The sequence below is a fragment of the Thermoascus crustaceus genome (genome assembly GCF_041956765.1).
Source record: "Thermoascus crustaceus strain CBS 181.67 unplaced genomic scaffold VTN00scaffold_9, whole genome shotgun sequence".
NCBI lineage: Eukaryota > Fungi > Ascomycota > Eurotiomycetes > Eurotiales > Thermoascaceae > Thermoascus > Thermoascus crustaceus.
The window spans coordinates 1,080,357-1,096,907 of record NW_027192535.1 but is presented as its reverse complement, the minus strand read 5'-3'; the positions used below and the strand labels follow the sequence as shown (position 1 = coordinate 1,096,907).

Below are 16,551 nucleotides of genomic sequence, written 5' to 3'. Positions count from 1 at the left end.
GACCTCACTCCGTACTCCGGCCCGGAATTGGAAGGAAAACGTGCGTAGATAATGTATGACGACAGGGTGACAAGTCGGTCGTCACTGTGAGAAAGTTTTTTGTTTCAGTATCAGCGGAAAGAGGCCAAAAGAGGGCCTGATCAGCGTGACGGGTCAGGAGATGGAGATGGGATGTGTGCCATGTTGCTGCATGGGATGGAGGCTAGCTAGGTGGCTGGTTGGGCGCGTTTGGGCCGTTGGAGAAACCGGGTACAAGTTTCGGAGGTATACTCTGATGTACATGTACATCCAAGACATCCAGGAAATGAGACCCCGAAACCTGTAGCCGGTTGGGTATGTGTACATAGGTCATAAGTACCGATTAAGTGTTTTAGGTAGCACCGGCTCCTCTTTCTGGTGACAAGTCACGGACTACTGTGCTACTAAGTACTGATAACGTACTGTACATGTACAGTACCGCTATGAGGTAATAACCTGCGCGGGGAGAGAAACGACGCGATCTGCAGTACATTAGTCGCACATGTGCTAATCCATGTCCTTGAATCGTTCGTCCGATGTCAGACCATGAGGTCCACACCCATCCGTGCTTCGCTTCTAGGATAGCATACTACTTTACTATCCATAGTAGTACCTTGTACAGTACCTACCTAACCCAACGCAAAACCCTGCGCTGTTGCCCTCCTATCCCTCTTCAGACTCGTGCGAGCAGAGCAAGCCAGCGACATTGACGCACGGACACGATGCCTTCTACTCCACGTCCCCATCAACGTATCAAAAAACAGGAGATCTTTGGCATTGCATGGCAGCAACAGCCAAGTCGTCAGGAGAGCCTTTTTGAGACGAATGCGGGGATAGAGACCGGGGGTGCCGAGCGCTCCTATTTGTCCGCGACATCCCGGTTACATTACATACTCCATGCGGGAGAGCAAGAGGGCGGGAGGGGGTGTTACGACATGGTCGCTCGCCATGTGTTTTTTTTTTAAACCCTGGAGGATGAGCCGGATTGGTGCTTCGCCCCCCCCTCCTCCGGTGAAGTTAGGTAGGTACATAACGCTCTTGGGCTGCTGCCTGTAGTTGATTTTCTTTCTCTTTCCTCTGTCCTTCTTGGAGGGAGCTGGTTTGTGATCGCTTCTTATTTTCTTGATCTTGGAGCTCGAAGCTCTGTTCCTTCCAAGATACGATCCTGACCTCACACTTCTGCTCGCGGAGTGGAGCGAATCGGCCTGCTCGATCTACATAATCTCGTTTGAATAGTTTGAAGACGAGCTGCAGGGCGGCCCTGATTCATCATGGGTTTCTGTGAGACTCCCGTTGACCCTGTATACATTGCTTCTACCCCGCTGTGCTGCCTCATGTTCCTCCATTTCTTGTGACTGATGTCAAGCTCCCCCTTTGTAGACAACCCCTTCGCCAAGCGCGAGGCCTATGGCAGGAATTCCCTCGTCGCATACCGCATTCTCGTCCCGCTCTCCTGGGTGCTCGTCCTCGTCGTAGGCATCTACTATTCCGTGCATAAGCCCGACGACATCGAGAATGGACACAGGCTCTGGAAGCAGGGTGACAAGCACATCACCCCGTTCAGCCAGAGCGCCATCGTGACGGGCATATACTGGTGAGGATATCTCTCTTAATGGCTCAATTCGTCTTTACTGTGTCTCTGCGGAGATTGAATCAGTCATATCTTTTATAGTACGTCATAGCCGTTGCTGACTATATCGCCGATAGGATCCTCCTCCTGCTCTCGCAGCTCAACTACGTCGCGCACCTCTTTTCCCAGGACATTGCGCTAGTCAATGCAGCCTCCACCGTCGCAAGCCACTTCATCCTGAACAACCTCTTCGTCTTCGCGTGGATCTTGCTCTGGGTGCGCAACCACTTCTGGGGTGCCGAAGTCATCCTGGCCGCGAACTTCCTCAGCCAGAGCACCGCCTACTGGGTCCATCGTCCCTTGCCTGCCTTCGTCCATTTCCCCGCCGTTGCCGGACCCTACGCGTGGACGTTGACGGCGCTCTTCTGGAACGGCGCCGTCGCAGTGGGCAGTAACAGTCTGCCGGCGAGGATCGTCGCGAACGTGTTCATCTGGGTGCTGTTCGTAGTTGGATATTTCCATATCCTTGTTAACCAGGACTATATCCTGGGATACTCGCTGAGCTTCTTGACGCTCTGTAAGTTGAACCCGATAAAATATTTTTAAGACGAAGGGGATGATGCACTGACCCTGGGAACAGCTCTCGCGCTGAAGCAATTCGCCATCAAGATCATTGCACTACAGTGGATCTTCGCATTTACCATCTTTGCCGTCTTCTTCGTCGGATCTCTCTACATCTCGACCACCAAGTACGCCAACCGCGACGTCCTGTTCAGACGCATCGTCGAGCCAGAAGCCACGGATCGTGAGCGCCAGCCATTGCTCGACGATCACTAAACATCAAGCCAGATATTGGTCTTCAAGATCGAGAAAAAGAAAATGTATATGGAGTGATAGGAATAGGTATTTGATGGCGGAATCTCGACAAAACTGAAAACGACGCCAATCTTTCACTGTCAATATTCGAAAACATTGCTCTTTATTGCTTTTTCAAAAAAAAAACTTGGATTGGTTAGTCATGAAAATTATGCGACAAAAGGAAAAAAGTGAAAACTCAAAACACTACAATGTCATTATGATTACTTTCGAGATGGACATCACCGCTCAGCTTACCAAGGGGGGTCTTGTCGACCACATGAAAAAGAAATCATGTCTGCATATACCAGGTGTATTACTCTGATGATTCCTTTGTTTCATCAGCCATAGACATAGTCTCTTTCGCTACTTGACTTGAAATTGCATATGATCGGCTTCTGCAAGCCGGCGATACCCTCCCCTCTCAATACTTAATTGTGAGTCCTTGTTCGAACTTTGGCGGCCGCGTCTTAAGGCAATGAAATGTGACAGGTGAAACTGCAAGGGGGCGCTTATTTGTATGCAATTTTTGGTCTGTATCGTTGATTAGGTTGCTATGAAACCAAGGTGGTACCCGTAGTTCCATGTGTACGTCCAGCAGCAGCAGTGCCTCGTGGCGGATCCGCAAATCCTCATAGGCCAACATATTAATTTAACAATAAATAAAAAGAACAATTCTGCATGTCAGTTACTCCATACCTCGTTCCTGGATTCGCCCTGTGGACAAAACACTTGCTCACAGTCCATGTGGTTGAGTGGGTTGTTTCGGGTTCGTTGCCGTGGAGACGTTGCGCCGCCGCCCACATCTCCAGGCCAGCCCAGCAACTAAAACATCGGATCGTTGGCCCACGCCGCTACTAGGCGACGCACGTCTCACTTGTAAAGTGTACCCAGGTCCACCGGATTCTGTTGTCCAGACGCTTCGTTGTCTCTCTCTTCCTTTGTCCTGACCGTCTTCAACCACGTTGGCATTGGGTGCGGACCTGCTTCAGCACTTGCATTGTACTGCAATCGATCTATACGATTGTTTACGGTCCTTATCTATCTACCTAGGTATCTACGAGGCAACTAGGGTTGCTGGTCACAGAACAACCCGACGTCGCTGTGAGTGAGCGTTTCACGCAGACAGAACGTGGAGAAGACCAAGTCTGATCTGGAGTTTTTATTTTAGCATTGTTCTCTCCACTAGAACCCCGACCCCAAACATTGACGATAAGACTTTTCAGAAATTGACCCATTGAGACCCTGCAAACGACCTGCAACGCTGCAATCACTCGTCTGTTTAAACACGGATCGCATCCTGTCTCGAGGGCTATGTGCGACTTGACGGTCTGAGAGATCGCGATAAACAAGTCCAGGTTCCATGGATCGCTCGAATCCGTCCCACTTCCCCCCGCCGGGACCGATCTATGAAGATGAACCGCCCGCATATCCTTTCTCCGAGACGTCGTCCTTCATCGATCACGAACCGACCACTTCTCCGCAAAGGTACCATGGAGCTACGATGCGACTGCTGCCTCAAACGGATGATATCGACGATGACTTGAGTGACTTGGGGAGTACTACCACTGGTTTCCAGAGCGGACCGGTACCGCCGCCTTTGAGACCGTACGTTCCCCCTGGTGATACTCAGCCTCCTGTTTCTTCTTCTGCTTCTGCACCCGTCGCAAAGAACACAGCGGTTTCCCCTTCCGATGGACAGTTGTCTGCTTCAAACGGTGCTTTGGTTCCTAGTTCTGCCCTCCCTGGACCATTTCCCGCACTCCCGTCCACAACAAACCCTACGATCAGGAGTGTCGAGCCTGAAAAGGGACCCGACTTGAGAATAAATAAGGTCACCGATCAATCGCAGAAGACCCGATCTGCCAATGATACAGTTGCTGCTCCACACAACCATCACATACCCAGTTTGACCGTGCCTTTGCCGCTATTTCACCAGTCCACAAGAAATGATGCCTCTGCTGGCACCAACTCTCACACCCGTCCTGCCAATGCTCCAGTCAACGCCCCTTCCTCAACAGCGACATTGACCCGACGTCCACTGCCACAGGAAGCATTCACCCAAGAAACAAATGCTGACAAGGTTCCTCGCAGTGTGTCGCCGACGAGACGGTACTTCCAACCGCACCAGCGCCAAGGATCTAATATCTCTTACCAGAGCACCCACCCAGGCTCGAGCTTTAGTAACCCTCCACATATGCCGCCTCCCCCTTCCGTCGCGGAAGACTCTGAATTTGCTTCTCGTCCGGCTTCACCCACGAGACCATGGACTCCCTCGTCTCGCGGAGATTGGGCTCGGCCACCTCCACCACCGTCGGTCTCGAGTGCTGGCTACGAACCCGCAGACATCAATGGCAGCCCCCGACCAGGCACTCCAAGCTCAAGGTATGGGGGGAGTCCGAGACGACCGCTGCCGCCAGCACCACTGTTTGCTAGATCAGCGGCCCCATCTGGCGACACAGAGGTGAGCATCGACATTGGCGACGCCAACTACAATGAGGATCCCTTCGGCGATGGAGCGAGGACGTATGATCCTAGAAGTGAAACGAGGACGAGCGTGAGATCTTACGAAACATACGACAGCGAATCTACCGCCGTTATGGATGAAAAGGAAGACGAGATGAGGAAGGTCAGCCTCGATTACTACACCGAGAGCGAAAGTATGGCCAATGTCAACATGCACTATGGCCCTGCTCCGACGGGAAAGCAGGTCCGCAGGGGTGTCCGGCAGGCGCAGATGACGAAGAAAGAAGTCCGACTTATCAACGGTGAACTGGTGCTGGAGTGTAAGATTCCGACCATTCTTCACAGTTTCCTCCCGAGACGAGACGCGCGCGAGTTTACACACATGCGGTATACTGCGGTCACCTGCGATCCGGATGACTTCGTGGACAGGGGATACAAGTTGCGCCAGCAGATTGGAAGTACGACGCGTGAAACGGAACTCTTTATCTGTGTGACGATGTATAACGAGAATGAGGTCGACTTTACTCGGACGATGCACGGTATTATGCGGAATATCAGCCACTTCTGTTCGCGTAGCAAGTCGCGAACTTGGGGAAAGGATGGTTGGCAGAAGATCGTCGTGTGTATCATTGCGGATGGTCGTCAGAAGGTGCATCCTCGAACCCTCAACGCTCTCGCTGCTATGGGTGTCTACCAAGAGGGCATTGCGAAGAACATCGTCAACCAGAAGGAGGTCACAGCGCACGTTTATGAGTACACCACTCAGGTGTCCCTCGATTCGGACCTGAAGTTCAAGGGAGCTGAGAAGGGAATCGTTCCTTGCCAGGTTATTTTCTGTTTGAAGGAGCGTAACCTGAAGAAGCTCAATTCGCATCGGTGGTTCTTCAACGCTTTTGGTCGTGCGCTGGAGCCGAACGTCTGTATTCTTCTGGATGTTGGGACCAAGCCAGCTCCGACGGCTCTCTACCATCTTTGGAAGGCATTCGATCAGGACTCTAATGTTGCCGGTGCGGCGGGTGAGATCAAGGCTGGCAAAGGCAAAGGTTGGCTGGGACTGTTGAACCCATTGGTTGCGTCTCAGAACTTTGAATACAAGATGTCGAACATCCTGGATAAGCCGTTGGAGTCTGTCTTCGGGTACATTACTGTGTTGCCCGGTGCTCTGAGTGCATACCGTTACTATGCTTTGCAGAATGATTCGACCGGCCACGGGCCTTTGAGCCAGTACTTCAAGGGAGAGACACTGCACGGCAAAGATGCCGACGTCTTCACGGCGAATATGTACCTGGCTGAGGACCGTATTCTTTGCTGGGAGCTGGTCGCGAAGAGGGAGGAGAGATGGGTCTTGAAGTTCGTGAAGAGTGCGGTTGGTGAGACTGACGTTCCGGGTATGTATCTTTCAGTCTTTGAAATCCATTGATTCTTTGCACTGCTAACTGCTGACGTCGTGCACAGATACGGTCCCGGAGTTTATCTCCCAGAGACGTAGATGGCTCAATGGTGCTTTCTTCGCGGCTGTCTACTCCCTTGTCAACTTCCGTCAAATTTGGAAGACCGACCACACACTTGCTCGGAAGATCCTCCTTCATATCGAGTTTGTGTACCAGTTCTTCCAGTTGATTTTCACTTACTTTGGACTGGTAGGTGGCGCCACGTCTTTGATCCGAGATGGAGGGTTATGCGCTTACACAGCTCAACAGGCGAACTTCTATCTGGCGTTCTATTTCATTGCGGGTTCTCTGGCGGATCCGGAAACCGACCCCTTTGGCCACAATATGGGGAAGTATATCTTCAACGTGTTGAGATATGCCTGTGTCGTGCTCATGTGTCTGCAATTCATTCTCTCCATGGGCAATCGACCGCAGGGGTAAGTACTCTCTTGAGTTGTATTATTCAGCGAATTGATGCTGATATCGTCGCAGTGCGAAAAAGATGTTCCTTTCTGGAATGATCGTATACGGTATTATTATGTTCTACATGACGTTTGCGGCCTTGTACATGGTCATCACGAAGCTGGTCAATCGAAACGATCCAGACTCGCAGTTGACTCTCGGTAACAACATGTTCACGAACGTCGTCGTCTCGGTGATGTCCACAATTGGTCTCTACTTCTTTATGTCATTCCTCTATCTCGATCCCTGGCACATGTTCACCTCCTCCGCGCAGTACTTCGCTCTGCTGCCCAGCTACATCTGTACCCTGCAGGTGTACGCGTTCTGTAACACGCACGATGTGACCTGGGGAACGAAGGGAGACAACACCCTGCACACGGATCTCGGAACGGCTCGTGCTCTGGGTGCTTCCACTGTCGAGGTCGAAATGCCGTCGGAACAGCTCGACATCGACAGCGGCTACGACGAGGCGCTGCGTAATCTCCGTGACCGTCTCGAGGTCCCCAAGCCCCCCGTCTCGGAGAGCCAGATGCAGGAGGACTACTACCGCGCCGTGCGTACCTACATGGTGTCCATCTGGATGGTGGCGAACATGGTTCTCGCCATGGCCGTCTCCGAAGCCTACGGCTACGAGCACGCCACCAACAACGTCTACCTGGGCATCATCCTGTGGTCTGTCGCTGCGCTGGCGGTATTCCGAGCCATCGGATCCGGGACGTTTGCCATCCTGAACGTGGTCCACAAGATCGCGGAGGGTAAGATGAAGTTCTCGGCGGGTAATATCAATAATGCAGGACTGGGGAGTCTGAACGGGGTGAATGGTAGTACGAGTGCGTTGGGGTCGCATCATCATTATGGAGGGGGTACGGGTTTTGGTCTGGATATCGGTGACTGGTTTACGGACAAGTGGTGGACGGTGAAGAGGAAGGCGGGGAAGCTGATGTTTTGGAGGAGGTGATATTTCTCCCTTTCTTGAGGGCTTTGCCTTTTGAAGAGAGGAGGCTGATTTGGTTTTTTTTTGTTTTTGTTTCTGTTCTGATTCCCTATGTTTGGAGTATATGGTTGTTTTCTTTTTTTGCTTTTTTGCCCTTTTTTTTCTTTTTTCTCCCCCCGCGCACCCTTGAAAATGATTTTTGACGATGGATGGATGAAATTGGAGGAAACGACCCGATATTATGGAATGTGCCACGGCATATGCTCAGAAACTTGTCTATGTCTGTGATGTGATGTATATATGTGTATGAGTTTCTGATAAATGCGATGTAATGTAAGTAATGACGTGGATTTCTTTTTGTTTTCTGACTCACTTTTTATTTTTCCTGCCGATCTACCATTCTATCCACGTAGGCGTAGGGGTCTAGTAAGTGTGTATGTAAGCTGAACTTGCAGTGAGATAATAGAGTAGTAGAGCTGAGGGTAGCCGAAGGAACAGACAGGGCAGGTATTTTGCAATCGAGAAATCATCTCATAAAGAAAGAGAGGAGAGGGGGGATATTATTCTTCAAACAACATCAAGGGTTAGTTAGTTAGTGCTCAACGAGTCAAAAAAAATTTTTTTTTAAAAAAAAAAGGGAAATTAAAAGATGATTTCTGCAAGAAAAAAAAGCTGCCACCATAGGGTAGCCTGGTAGATATATCTACCTTAGCGGTCAGACAGGCAGAGGCGCAGCGCAGGGTCCATCAAGTGCGAGGATAAGAATAAAAAAAAGACCCTGGAGAAGGTATTCGATATCATGTACAGCAATCAGACATTGATTTTCTGGTTATCTATTTATCTACCTAGGTAGTCTTCTAGCACAACGTGATAGTGATACCTGTTGATAGTAAAAAAAGTTGCTTATGTGCCGTGCGTGTATATTGGGTGCCTCAGGTAGGTACCTACCTGCTGTACCAACAGGTGACCTCTGTCCGTGGTTCTATATGGTTCTATATTACTGGTGCTTTCTGTAGTCTGTGGTAGAGGACGTAGACTGCTCGGTGATGTTATCCTGCAGACCCATGTGTCGTGTCATGACATGAGTCAGGCTCACGGCTCGTGTCAAGGAATTACATAAGCAAGATTGACCTGGTATGTTAGTTAACATAACTAACTACGTTAACATAGTTAGTTACGTTAGTTATTTAACGGTTCGGGGTTACTCGGTCCGTTCCGAACCAAATTTTCATCTTCAAAGGCGCACCCATCCCGTGATCCGCGGGCGGCGGTCCTTACCTAACTTAGTACTGGAATGGAACCATGGAACCGCTGGCTGTCAGTTTTAACCTAGCTTTAAGACTTCGTGTCTACGGGCGTAATGATTAATGAAGAGAATAGGGTTTCTATCTAGGCAGCAAGGTTTTTTTTTATCACGGACCAGCTGTTCTTATGTACGTGCTAGGTAAACTTTGTACAGTAACTGTAGTGTGGTGCAGACTCAGTCAGGTACCCGAACTTTGCTCGACGTTGGGTATCTATCTATCTACTTATCTATCTCCGCATACTCTACCTGAGTTGGTAATAACGAGATGTCACGGTCAGAGCAGAGATTGCGGAACGCAGGCAGCATAGCATGTACATAGTACAGTACGTAACGTATGTACTCTGGAAAGAGTAGAGAGGTCAGGTTCAACACGTCGTACAGTAAACATCTCATCTCATCTAACTCCCGATGGTTTTCCAAGGGTTCATCCAGACCCCTGTCGATGCAGATGCAGAGAATTATTAATAACTCACAATTAATGCACTTGGCATGACATGGCAGGACATGACATGGTCCGGGTATGTCCGCCCGCTGCGAACATGGTTTATGGTTTATGGTTCACGGTTCACGGTTCACGGATGGATATGAGTTGTCCCTGGTACGGTACGCCTGATCGAAAACGCGCCTCTTCAGACTCTAGAAGTTTCGAGGTGATAGGCCGGTCTCACGGGCTACCGTACCGAGATTCCGCTGCAATGTGATTAGTTCGGATAATTGTTTACTTGGGAGAGAAAAGCAGCTAGCCGATCAGGCAAAGAGAGCAGCAGCATGTGCTGGCTGTAGGTTAGGTTATACCAGATCATGGGAGCGAATTCCAAAAAACGCGTCTTATTCCCCGGGTAATGCCCGTAGGTTAGCCGCTCGCAGAGATCCCTGCTTATAGTCAAGTCAAGTATCACGGCAACGGACCGTGCATCCACATGGTTCGACTTTGGGTGATTTCCAGAGCGCTCCGGGCACAACCGTTGACCAGGGACAGGCTGGTGGGTCTTAGGGCCGAAAACCCAAGGACCAGGACGAGCGCGATCGGAGGGGGTCACCGCTGCACCCTGCAGGATCCCGTCGCTGCGCTCCACTCGATCCGAAGAAGCCCGTCCAGGCATCGTCGCATGTGAGATGACATCTCGCGGGTTGCAGAACGCCTCGAAGCTAACGCTGGGGCCAAAGGTCGGTGGGCAGTCCCAACCGGGCCACTCTCGTCGCTTGTCGTCTCGCACGCCGGAGCAGCAGATCACTGGTCGGACCGACCGCCACGATGTGTCAAACTGTCGAAAGAAGAAAAACAGAAGCAAATGAGAGGCCCGCGATCGAAACCCTGCAGGATTGGGATGAAATAGGCCTGCACGGCCATGGTCAACTGGTGATCGGCTTGGCATGTCAAGCTGGTGGTGTGTCGTCACCCGACAGATAGCGCACTGGGAAGGCGGATGACGGTGAATGGACGAGATGAAAACGAGCCTCGGGAGTTATATCGATGTCCCAGAGCCGTTTGACCGAATGACAGGTGCGAAGGCGGTCTGGTACTGGGACTCTAAAAGGGATGGATGAGATGGAGGATGAGTCGGCCACACGGACGGTTGGCGCGGGGTTGGAGTGACACGAGGAGAGGACTGGGAAGAGTCGCAGGCGTATCACGGCCGCAGCCAACGAGGACTCTGTTCGCGATCCGAAGAGAAGCAGCCAGCCAGATCCAGTCCCACCGTCCAGGCTGTCACGGCGATGACGCTGGCCAGGGGGGCTTGTCGTGGCTGGTGGTGGTGAGTGGGCAGCATCGCAGGGCTGGCATCGTCTGCTCTCTGCTCTCTGCTCTGTATCGTCGGACAGCCTCGACAGACCGCCAGGCCCCCGAGACGCTCGCTCTCACCTCCCTGCGCCACCCAATATCCTCCACCGTCCTCGACGTTGCGATATCTCACTCGTCCCCCCTTCCACCGATGCTGCCTTGAGCCTTCTCCGTCGTCGCCTGGCTGCTTCTCCTTCTTCCCTCGTCCTGAAACACTCCCTCTCTCAAACGCCCCATCGCTCTGTTTCCCATACATCTATCGACAAGTTCCCCTAGACGCCTCACGATCCTTCTTTTCCCTTCCTTTCGCCTTCTTTTCCGTTCTCAGCGCTCCGTCTGACGTTTAGTGCATGTCTTTCGAGAATGCTCATGTTTCCTGTAGCCATGGAGACGTCTATCTAGCCGGTGCTTGTCCGCAGACCGCTCCACTTTCGCTCTATTTGCTGCTCTCAGCCTCTTATTTCTCCCCACGCCCTCCGCCCCCCCCTCCAAAAGTATCTATCTATCGTTATTTAAGGACGTGTAGGTCGACGAAGGAACCTCCCTGGACCTTCTGCCCACCTCTTCATTCTGCCTACATACCACATTCCTCCTGTGAAACGCTCGTGAAGACGTTGGATCATCATATACATCATCATCATCATCATCATCATCATGGGTAATTACCCCAAGTCCTACCGCAGCCGTTCGGGCAAAAGTACCTGCTCCAGCTCGGCCTACAGCAATGTCTCCGAACACTCGAGAAGCACCGCTCCCACCGTCTACAGCGATCGCCCGACACTGAAGCATTGCGACGCGGTGGGCCCGTTCCAGGACGTGGATGTGCGAGATTCCACCTCCACCTACGCGTCAACGGTCCCGTCGTTCGAGGATGTCTTGGAGGACCCGGGCTACGAGGTGGTCGAGGACAGGCTGGAGACGTTCCCCTCGACGGCCATCCCGTCGAATCCGTCCGCGTTCGCGGAGTTGTTTCCCTCCCCGAGACGGCTTCTCGTCAGACATGACGACGCGACCGTCGACGGCAACATGAACCTCCGTGTCGACACGCTGCTCGCTCACAGCAGAGGCTACCAGCAAGAAGTGATTCTCTTCCACCTCCGTATGCACGATCTGCATACGCGAAAGTTCTCATTCCGACGCTACTGCCGGGATTCCGGTCGAGAGATTTGCCACTCCAAGAGGAAGCCGCGCCAAGAGGCCACTGTCCAGCGTCCGGCCCTTCGGCGATCATTGAGCAGTGCCTTGGCAAGTCTGAGGCCGGGATCGAGTGGTAATGCAAAGCAGACTACGTGTCTGAAGCGTAAGGATTCGGGCTACAAGTCTGGGACCGACGAGGACGTCTGCTTCGATAACGAGATGTCCAGCTGTCAACAATCAACGGACCTGTCGGATACAATACTGCTCGAGTTCTCCAACTACGCCCACGTGGAGGTGAAGAGACAGGGCACTGGGGCTTCCAAGCGGTATGAGTTCGAGTACTGGTCCACCAAGTACCAGTGGAAGCGCGAGCATCGAAACGACGGAGAGTTCACGGAAGTGTTCTATCATCTGATCAACACGAGCACGTCGAAGCCCGTTGCCCATATAGTTCCCGAGCCCCTGACCCCTAAGGAGGCGGTCGAGGAGCAAAGCAAGGGGGGCTGGGTACCGCCGTCGTCCATGTGGATCAGTGACCCTTCCATTTATGAAAGAATGCATGACGTTGCCGAGTAAGTTCTTCCCGACCACATGCCAGGCGCTTATACACCGTGCTAACTGCAAACAGCGTCATTGTAGCAACTGGTTTGATCGCCCTCGTCGACGATAGCATCAGACGTCGCTGGCATAGCAAGAGACATGTGCAGCTGACGCTCCCGAGGAAGTCTTCTTTCATGAAGAATGTAGACCACTTCGGCCCGAAGCGGTTGATTGACGAAGTGTTCCACCGTCGGGGATCGGCGGATCCACGACAGCCCTCCACTCGCACTTAGATCTATGAGGCCCGTATGACTGATGGCCGACTCGCGTTGGCCTGGGCCATTCGATTTGCTCGGTTTCATTTTCTCCTTCATCCACATGTATTTGCTAGTAGTGATTACCTTGGTCTTGTCTGCTTGCATCATCTGTACTGCCTAACGTACGTTGGAACCAAGTGCGGCCAGGGGCCTCTTAACTGGGACGGGAATTTGCTTATTTTGGCTTTGGGTGGCTCTATTTTTCTTTTCTGTTGATTTGAAGGATATTTCTTTTTGGTTACGATATCATACTGCTTGTATGGATAACATGAGGGATTGATGATTATGATGATGACCCATACTTTTGGAAATGCAAGTATTACGACATAACAAGTATATTGCATGGCATACATACTCTATCCTGAACTTGGAGTTGTCACGAGCATGGTGCGCTCGGAGGGTTAGTAGCGACAATCTTCACGGTCGAAGCGAACCCCCCCCCCCCCCCCACGTCAAGCTTTTCTCACATTAGTCCAGCTATTTTTGGGAGATCGGTTGTAACTGGCAACGGTTGCGCGATCTCATGATAAGCTTCAGGTCACCTGTTCGGGGGCGCGGGGGAGGTCGAAGAAGCTCCCCGCTTCGCCGTTCCCGTCTGAAGATCCCAACCGTCTCACACGACAATAGAAAAAAGGAACCTCCCCCCGGATGGTCAAGCCTCGTGGATTTCAAATCCATCTGTTTACTTTGATATCCTTCTGAGTCAGTTCGTTATGTTGACTCCTGAACGCTCTTCGCGACAGCCGCACTGATGATGCAGGTATGAATGCCCAACCCAGTGCCAGAGGAAAGCAGCGAATCATAGGTTCGCGCAGCTTGGGGATTCAATCCAACCTTTCCCTTCCTCTCTTTGCTGGCGCCGCGTTTCCTGCATGCTGGCCACGAACGCACTGAGGTTTGTTGTATAAGTTGTGTTCGGTGGTGATATCCCCAGAGCCGGCTGATGACTACATTGCCTGTCAGTTCTCTATCCCATGCTTTGGGCCCTGTTCATGCAAGGTGGCCCAGTTTCTTTCCTGCTAGCTGTCGCCGAAAAGAACACGGGGATATTGTTTCTGTTTTTTCTGCTTCATGCTGCAGCATCTTTCTGGGCTACGTTCTTATTCAATCGTTGATGAGCTGGCAATTTTTTTTTTCTGGGCCCGCTTTCAATTTGCGCGGTCCAACTGGCTCGACTCGACTCGCAGTCTTTCTCAATTCGTCGCTGTTTGAATGGGTCCCATCTCCGCTTTGGGCAACGAGGCCCCCCCCCCCCCTTTCAAATTCCTCCACCTTTCGGAGAGGGCCAGTGAGCCAGTGCATACCCCGTCATAACCACGTTCGCTTTGCTGTATGGGGGTTTGAAGCTGTCCAGCGTCTCGACCGCCGCTGTCTTCTCGGTTCCGTACAGACGTTCGACCCCTCCCCATGTCGGGTAGTGGTCTGGTCTTGTGGAGATGATGGTATCAGCCCTTTTTTTTTGTGGTGTTTTTTTTGATGTTCTTCAAAGATAGATTCCAATAGGCGTGCGCCGGGCCGTCCTTGCAGCCTCAAATGATCCGCATGCTCCCCGTGCACCCTGCGTTCGTTGAGTGGAGGATAGAGAGGGGCATCCGCTGACGCGATGTCATGCCCACAGCAACATGCATAAGCCCGTCCCTGGGTTTGCTGGTTAGTTGCAACTTGTCTTGTGCAAAGATGTTTGGCTGTTGAAAAGATATGCTTCGGTTCCCGATAGCCCCGGTTTAATATAATGGCTCCCCGCTTCCCATGGTCTCCCCCATGATGTCGAGAGGGGCAGACAGGAAAACTCGCAAGAATTGATCCAAACTCTCTTATCACTTCTTGTGCAGTTTTTTTCTGCCTTTCAGCTGCACCTCGGCTCACGACTACCTCGATTTCCTTGATTTTTTTTCCTGTCCGTTCATCTATCCAAAGTGAGATCAATTGTGTTTTCTTTTTTTTTAATATCAATCGACATGCCCGCATCGATGCCCGGCAGCCCTCAGGCCAATGGCGGTAACAGTGTTCAGTGGCAGCAGCGTCTTCTTGGTGCGACCACCCTACCACATAATTGACCCGTTTCGTAGCTAATTATCGGAAGAGCACTGTATGAGAGCGAAGCTGCAGCCTCCAAAATTCAACATCGTATCCGACCGTCGAGGTACATGCTATTTGATTTATTTTTCTCGTATTTTAGTCCGGGACTGTTGCTCATAGTTGTATACTCCGTCTGAACTGTCTGAGGCTTAAAGATGGAGACGTTCCTAATACTGACACCCACAGCACCAGCAACTTATACTAACGTCATTTTTCTCACTTAGGAGGCCGCACCGCTTGGTCCAGCATTGTTGTTGTTCAAGGTCGGGAAATTGCCGCTCGCTTCTGGTACGACGGCGAGTACATCGACAATGCCAAGGAAGATGCTGCAGAGAGAGCCCTCCAGACGCTCAGTCCCGAGGCATACGCCGCCGCCGCCCACCCGAGACGTCAGAACACCAGAGTCGGAATGTTTGTTGGGTGATTCTGATCAGCCCTTACTTTAAGAAAGGCCATATCTACCAGAGCATGGACATGGATCCCAGATTGGCGACCTAGGCAGCGGGAGAAGAATACGAAAGACGTCTCTTCTTCGCATCAGCCATTTTCGCTCACACAAGTCCTGCGACGGTGTACGACTTCGAGGTGCGGTTCGAATTGGACAGCCCGGGGCTGATGTCAAATTGAGCCGCCACAAAAGTCATTTTGTGTCACATTCTTGTCCGTTTTCCTCAATCGATTCGAATTCTCGGGTGGGCATTTTCGTCTCAAATGGTTGCCAGTGTATCAGCGCGTTGAACGGCTATGACCATTGTTCTATCTATTTACATCGCTGTCCCTTCTTCTATGGAGACAACGAATCATGACAGAGTCACTCTATGGGTTCGCATTTGTGGGCCAACTTGAGTTTGGTGTAACGCCTCGCTCCAGACTCTCCTTCTACCTGTATTCTTTCATTGTCTCTCTACGGCGCTGTTATTTTTGTCATCCTCATCATCATCATCATCGTCGGTTTCCAGTCGAATACCATATCGAGTTGGACGCATTGGGTTGGAACGCGTGGAATAGAATCACATGCTTATGGAGTGCGAGCACGGGATTATGGACTGGGCTCGTCATTGGATTTTTTGCAGCTGAGTTTGGAGTTGGGCTCAAAAAGGGATTTTCTTGGTTTTCTTTTGTTTTGCTCTTGCTCTTACTAGCTCTCTTTGGATCCAAGTCTCAGAGATTCCAAGAGATTGTGACATCAGCGCTCATTTGGAGCATGATTTTGCCTATCTAGCATTGAATTATGCTTGTTTTCATATTGAAATCTCGGGCTTGTATGGATCTGTTCTTATGCCTCGTTTTTGAAAAAAAGAAAAAGGGGAATCGTATCGTGAAGTTTATCATTTTTGTCTTCCTTTTTTTTTCTTGTCTACTTGCGCAGTACCTTGACGCGCTTTCCCGTGGCGTTAGGTTTGTGTGACTTAAGCTGGTCTTTTGTCGATTGAATGAATGACACTTCTATGCGCGAGCAGTATTGTCATCAGTGGGATTCGCAAGTGCAGGCATTTTGCCTACAGTACAGTACCTTGATAGACAGAAGAGAGAGACCACGTACCTAGCTCAGTCATCTTCGTACAGTACCGTTCTTGGTCTTGGTCTTCCTTCTGTCTGTCTGAACCATGGTCATTTCTCTACCGCATGAGCACACTTGGAATCCATCTTATAT

The 16,551-nt window shown here is 51.2% G+C and overlaps 5 protein-coding genes across 5 annotated transcripts; 4 read left to right on the top strand and 1 right to left on the bottom strand.

The window, feature by feature from the left end:
* Positions 1-1,376: 1,376 nt before the first annotated feature.
* VTN00DRAFT_10373 (uncharacterized protein) lies at positions 1,377-2,425 on the top strand (the record flags this gene model as incomplete). The annotated part of the gene is made up of 3 exons (XM_069427022.1): positions 1,377-1,612; positions 1,726-2,165; positions 2,229-2,425. The coding sequence occupies 3 exons, from the start codon at positions 1,377-1,379 to the stop codon at positions 2,423-2,425; spliced, it is 873 nt and encodes a 290-aa protein (XP_069284135.1).
* Positions 2,426-3,806: 1,381 nt separating this feature from the next.
* Positions 3,807-7,759, top strand: VTN00DRAFT_10372 (uncharacterized protein; the record flags this gene model as incomplete). The annotated part of the gene is made up of 4 exons (XM_069427021.1): positions 3,807-6,297; positions 6,365-6,549; positions 6,610-6,776; positions 6,832-7,759. The coding sequence occupies 4 exons, from the start codon at positions 3,807-3,809 to the stop codon at positions 7,757-7,759; spliced, it is 3,771 nt and encodes a 1,256-aa protein (XP_069284134.1).
* A 1,983-nt stretch (positions 7,760-9,742) lies between these two features.
* VTN00DRAFT_10371 (uncharacterized protein) lies at positions 9,743-10,417 on the bottom strand (the record flags this gene model as incomplete). The annotated part of the gene is made up of 1 exon (XM_069427020.1): positions 9,743-10,417. The coding sequence occupies one exon, from the start codon at positions 10,415-10,417 to the stop codon at positions 9,743-9,745; it is 675 nt and encodes a 224-aa protein (XP_069284133.1).
* A 1,061-nt stretch (positions 10,418-11,478) lies between these two features.
* On the top strand, positions 11,479-12,794 carry VTN00DRAFT_10370 (uncharacterized protein; the record flags this gene model as incomplete). The annotated part of the gene is made up of 2 exons (XM_069427019.1): positions 11,479-12,533; positions 12,590-12,794. The coding sequence occupies 2 exons, from the start codon at positions 11,479-11,481 to the stop codon at positions 12,792-12,794; spliced, it is 1,260 nt and encodes a 419-aa protein (XP_069284132.1).
* Positions 12,795-14,776: 1,982 nt separating this feature from the next.
* VTN00DRAFT_10369 (uncharacterized protein) lies at positions 14,777-15,321 on the top strand (the record flags this gene model as incomplete). Its single annotated transcript, XM_069427017.1, has 3 exons — positions 14,777-14,849; positions 14,902-14,961; positions 15,122-15,321. The coding sequence occupies 3 exons, from the start codon at positions 14,777-14,779 to the stop codon at positions 15,319-15,321; spliced, it is 333 nt and encodes a 110-aa protein (XP_069284131.1).
* Between the last annotated feature and the right edge of the window lie 1,230 nt (positions 15,322-16,551).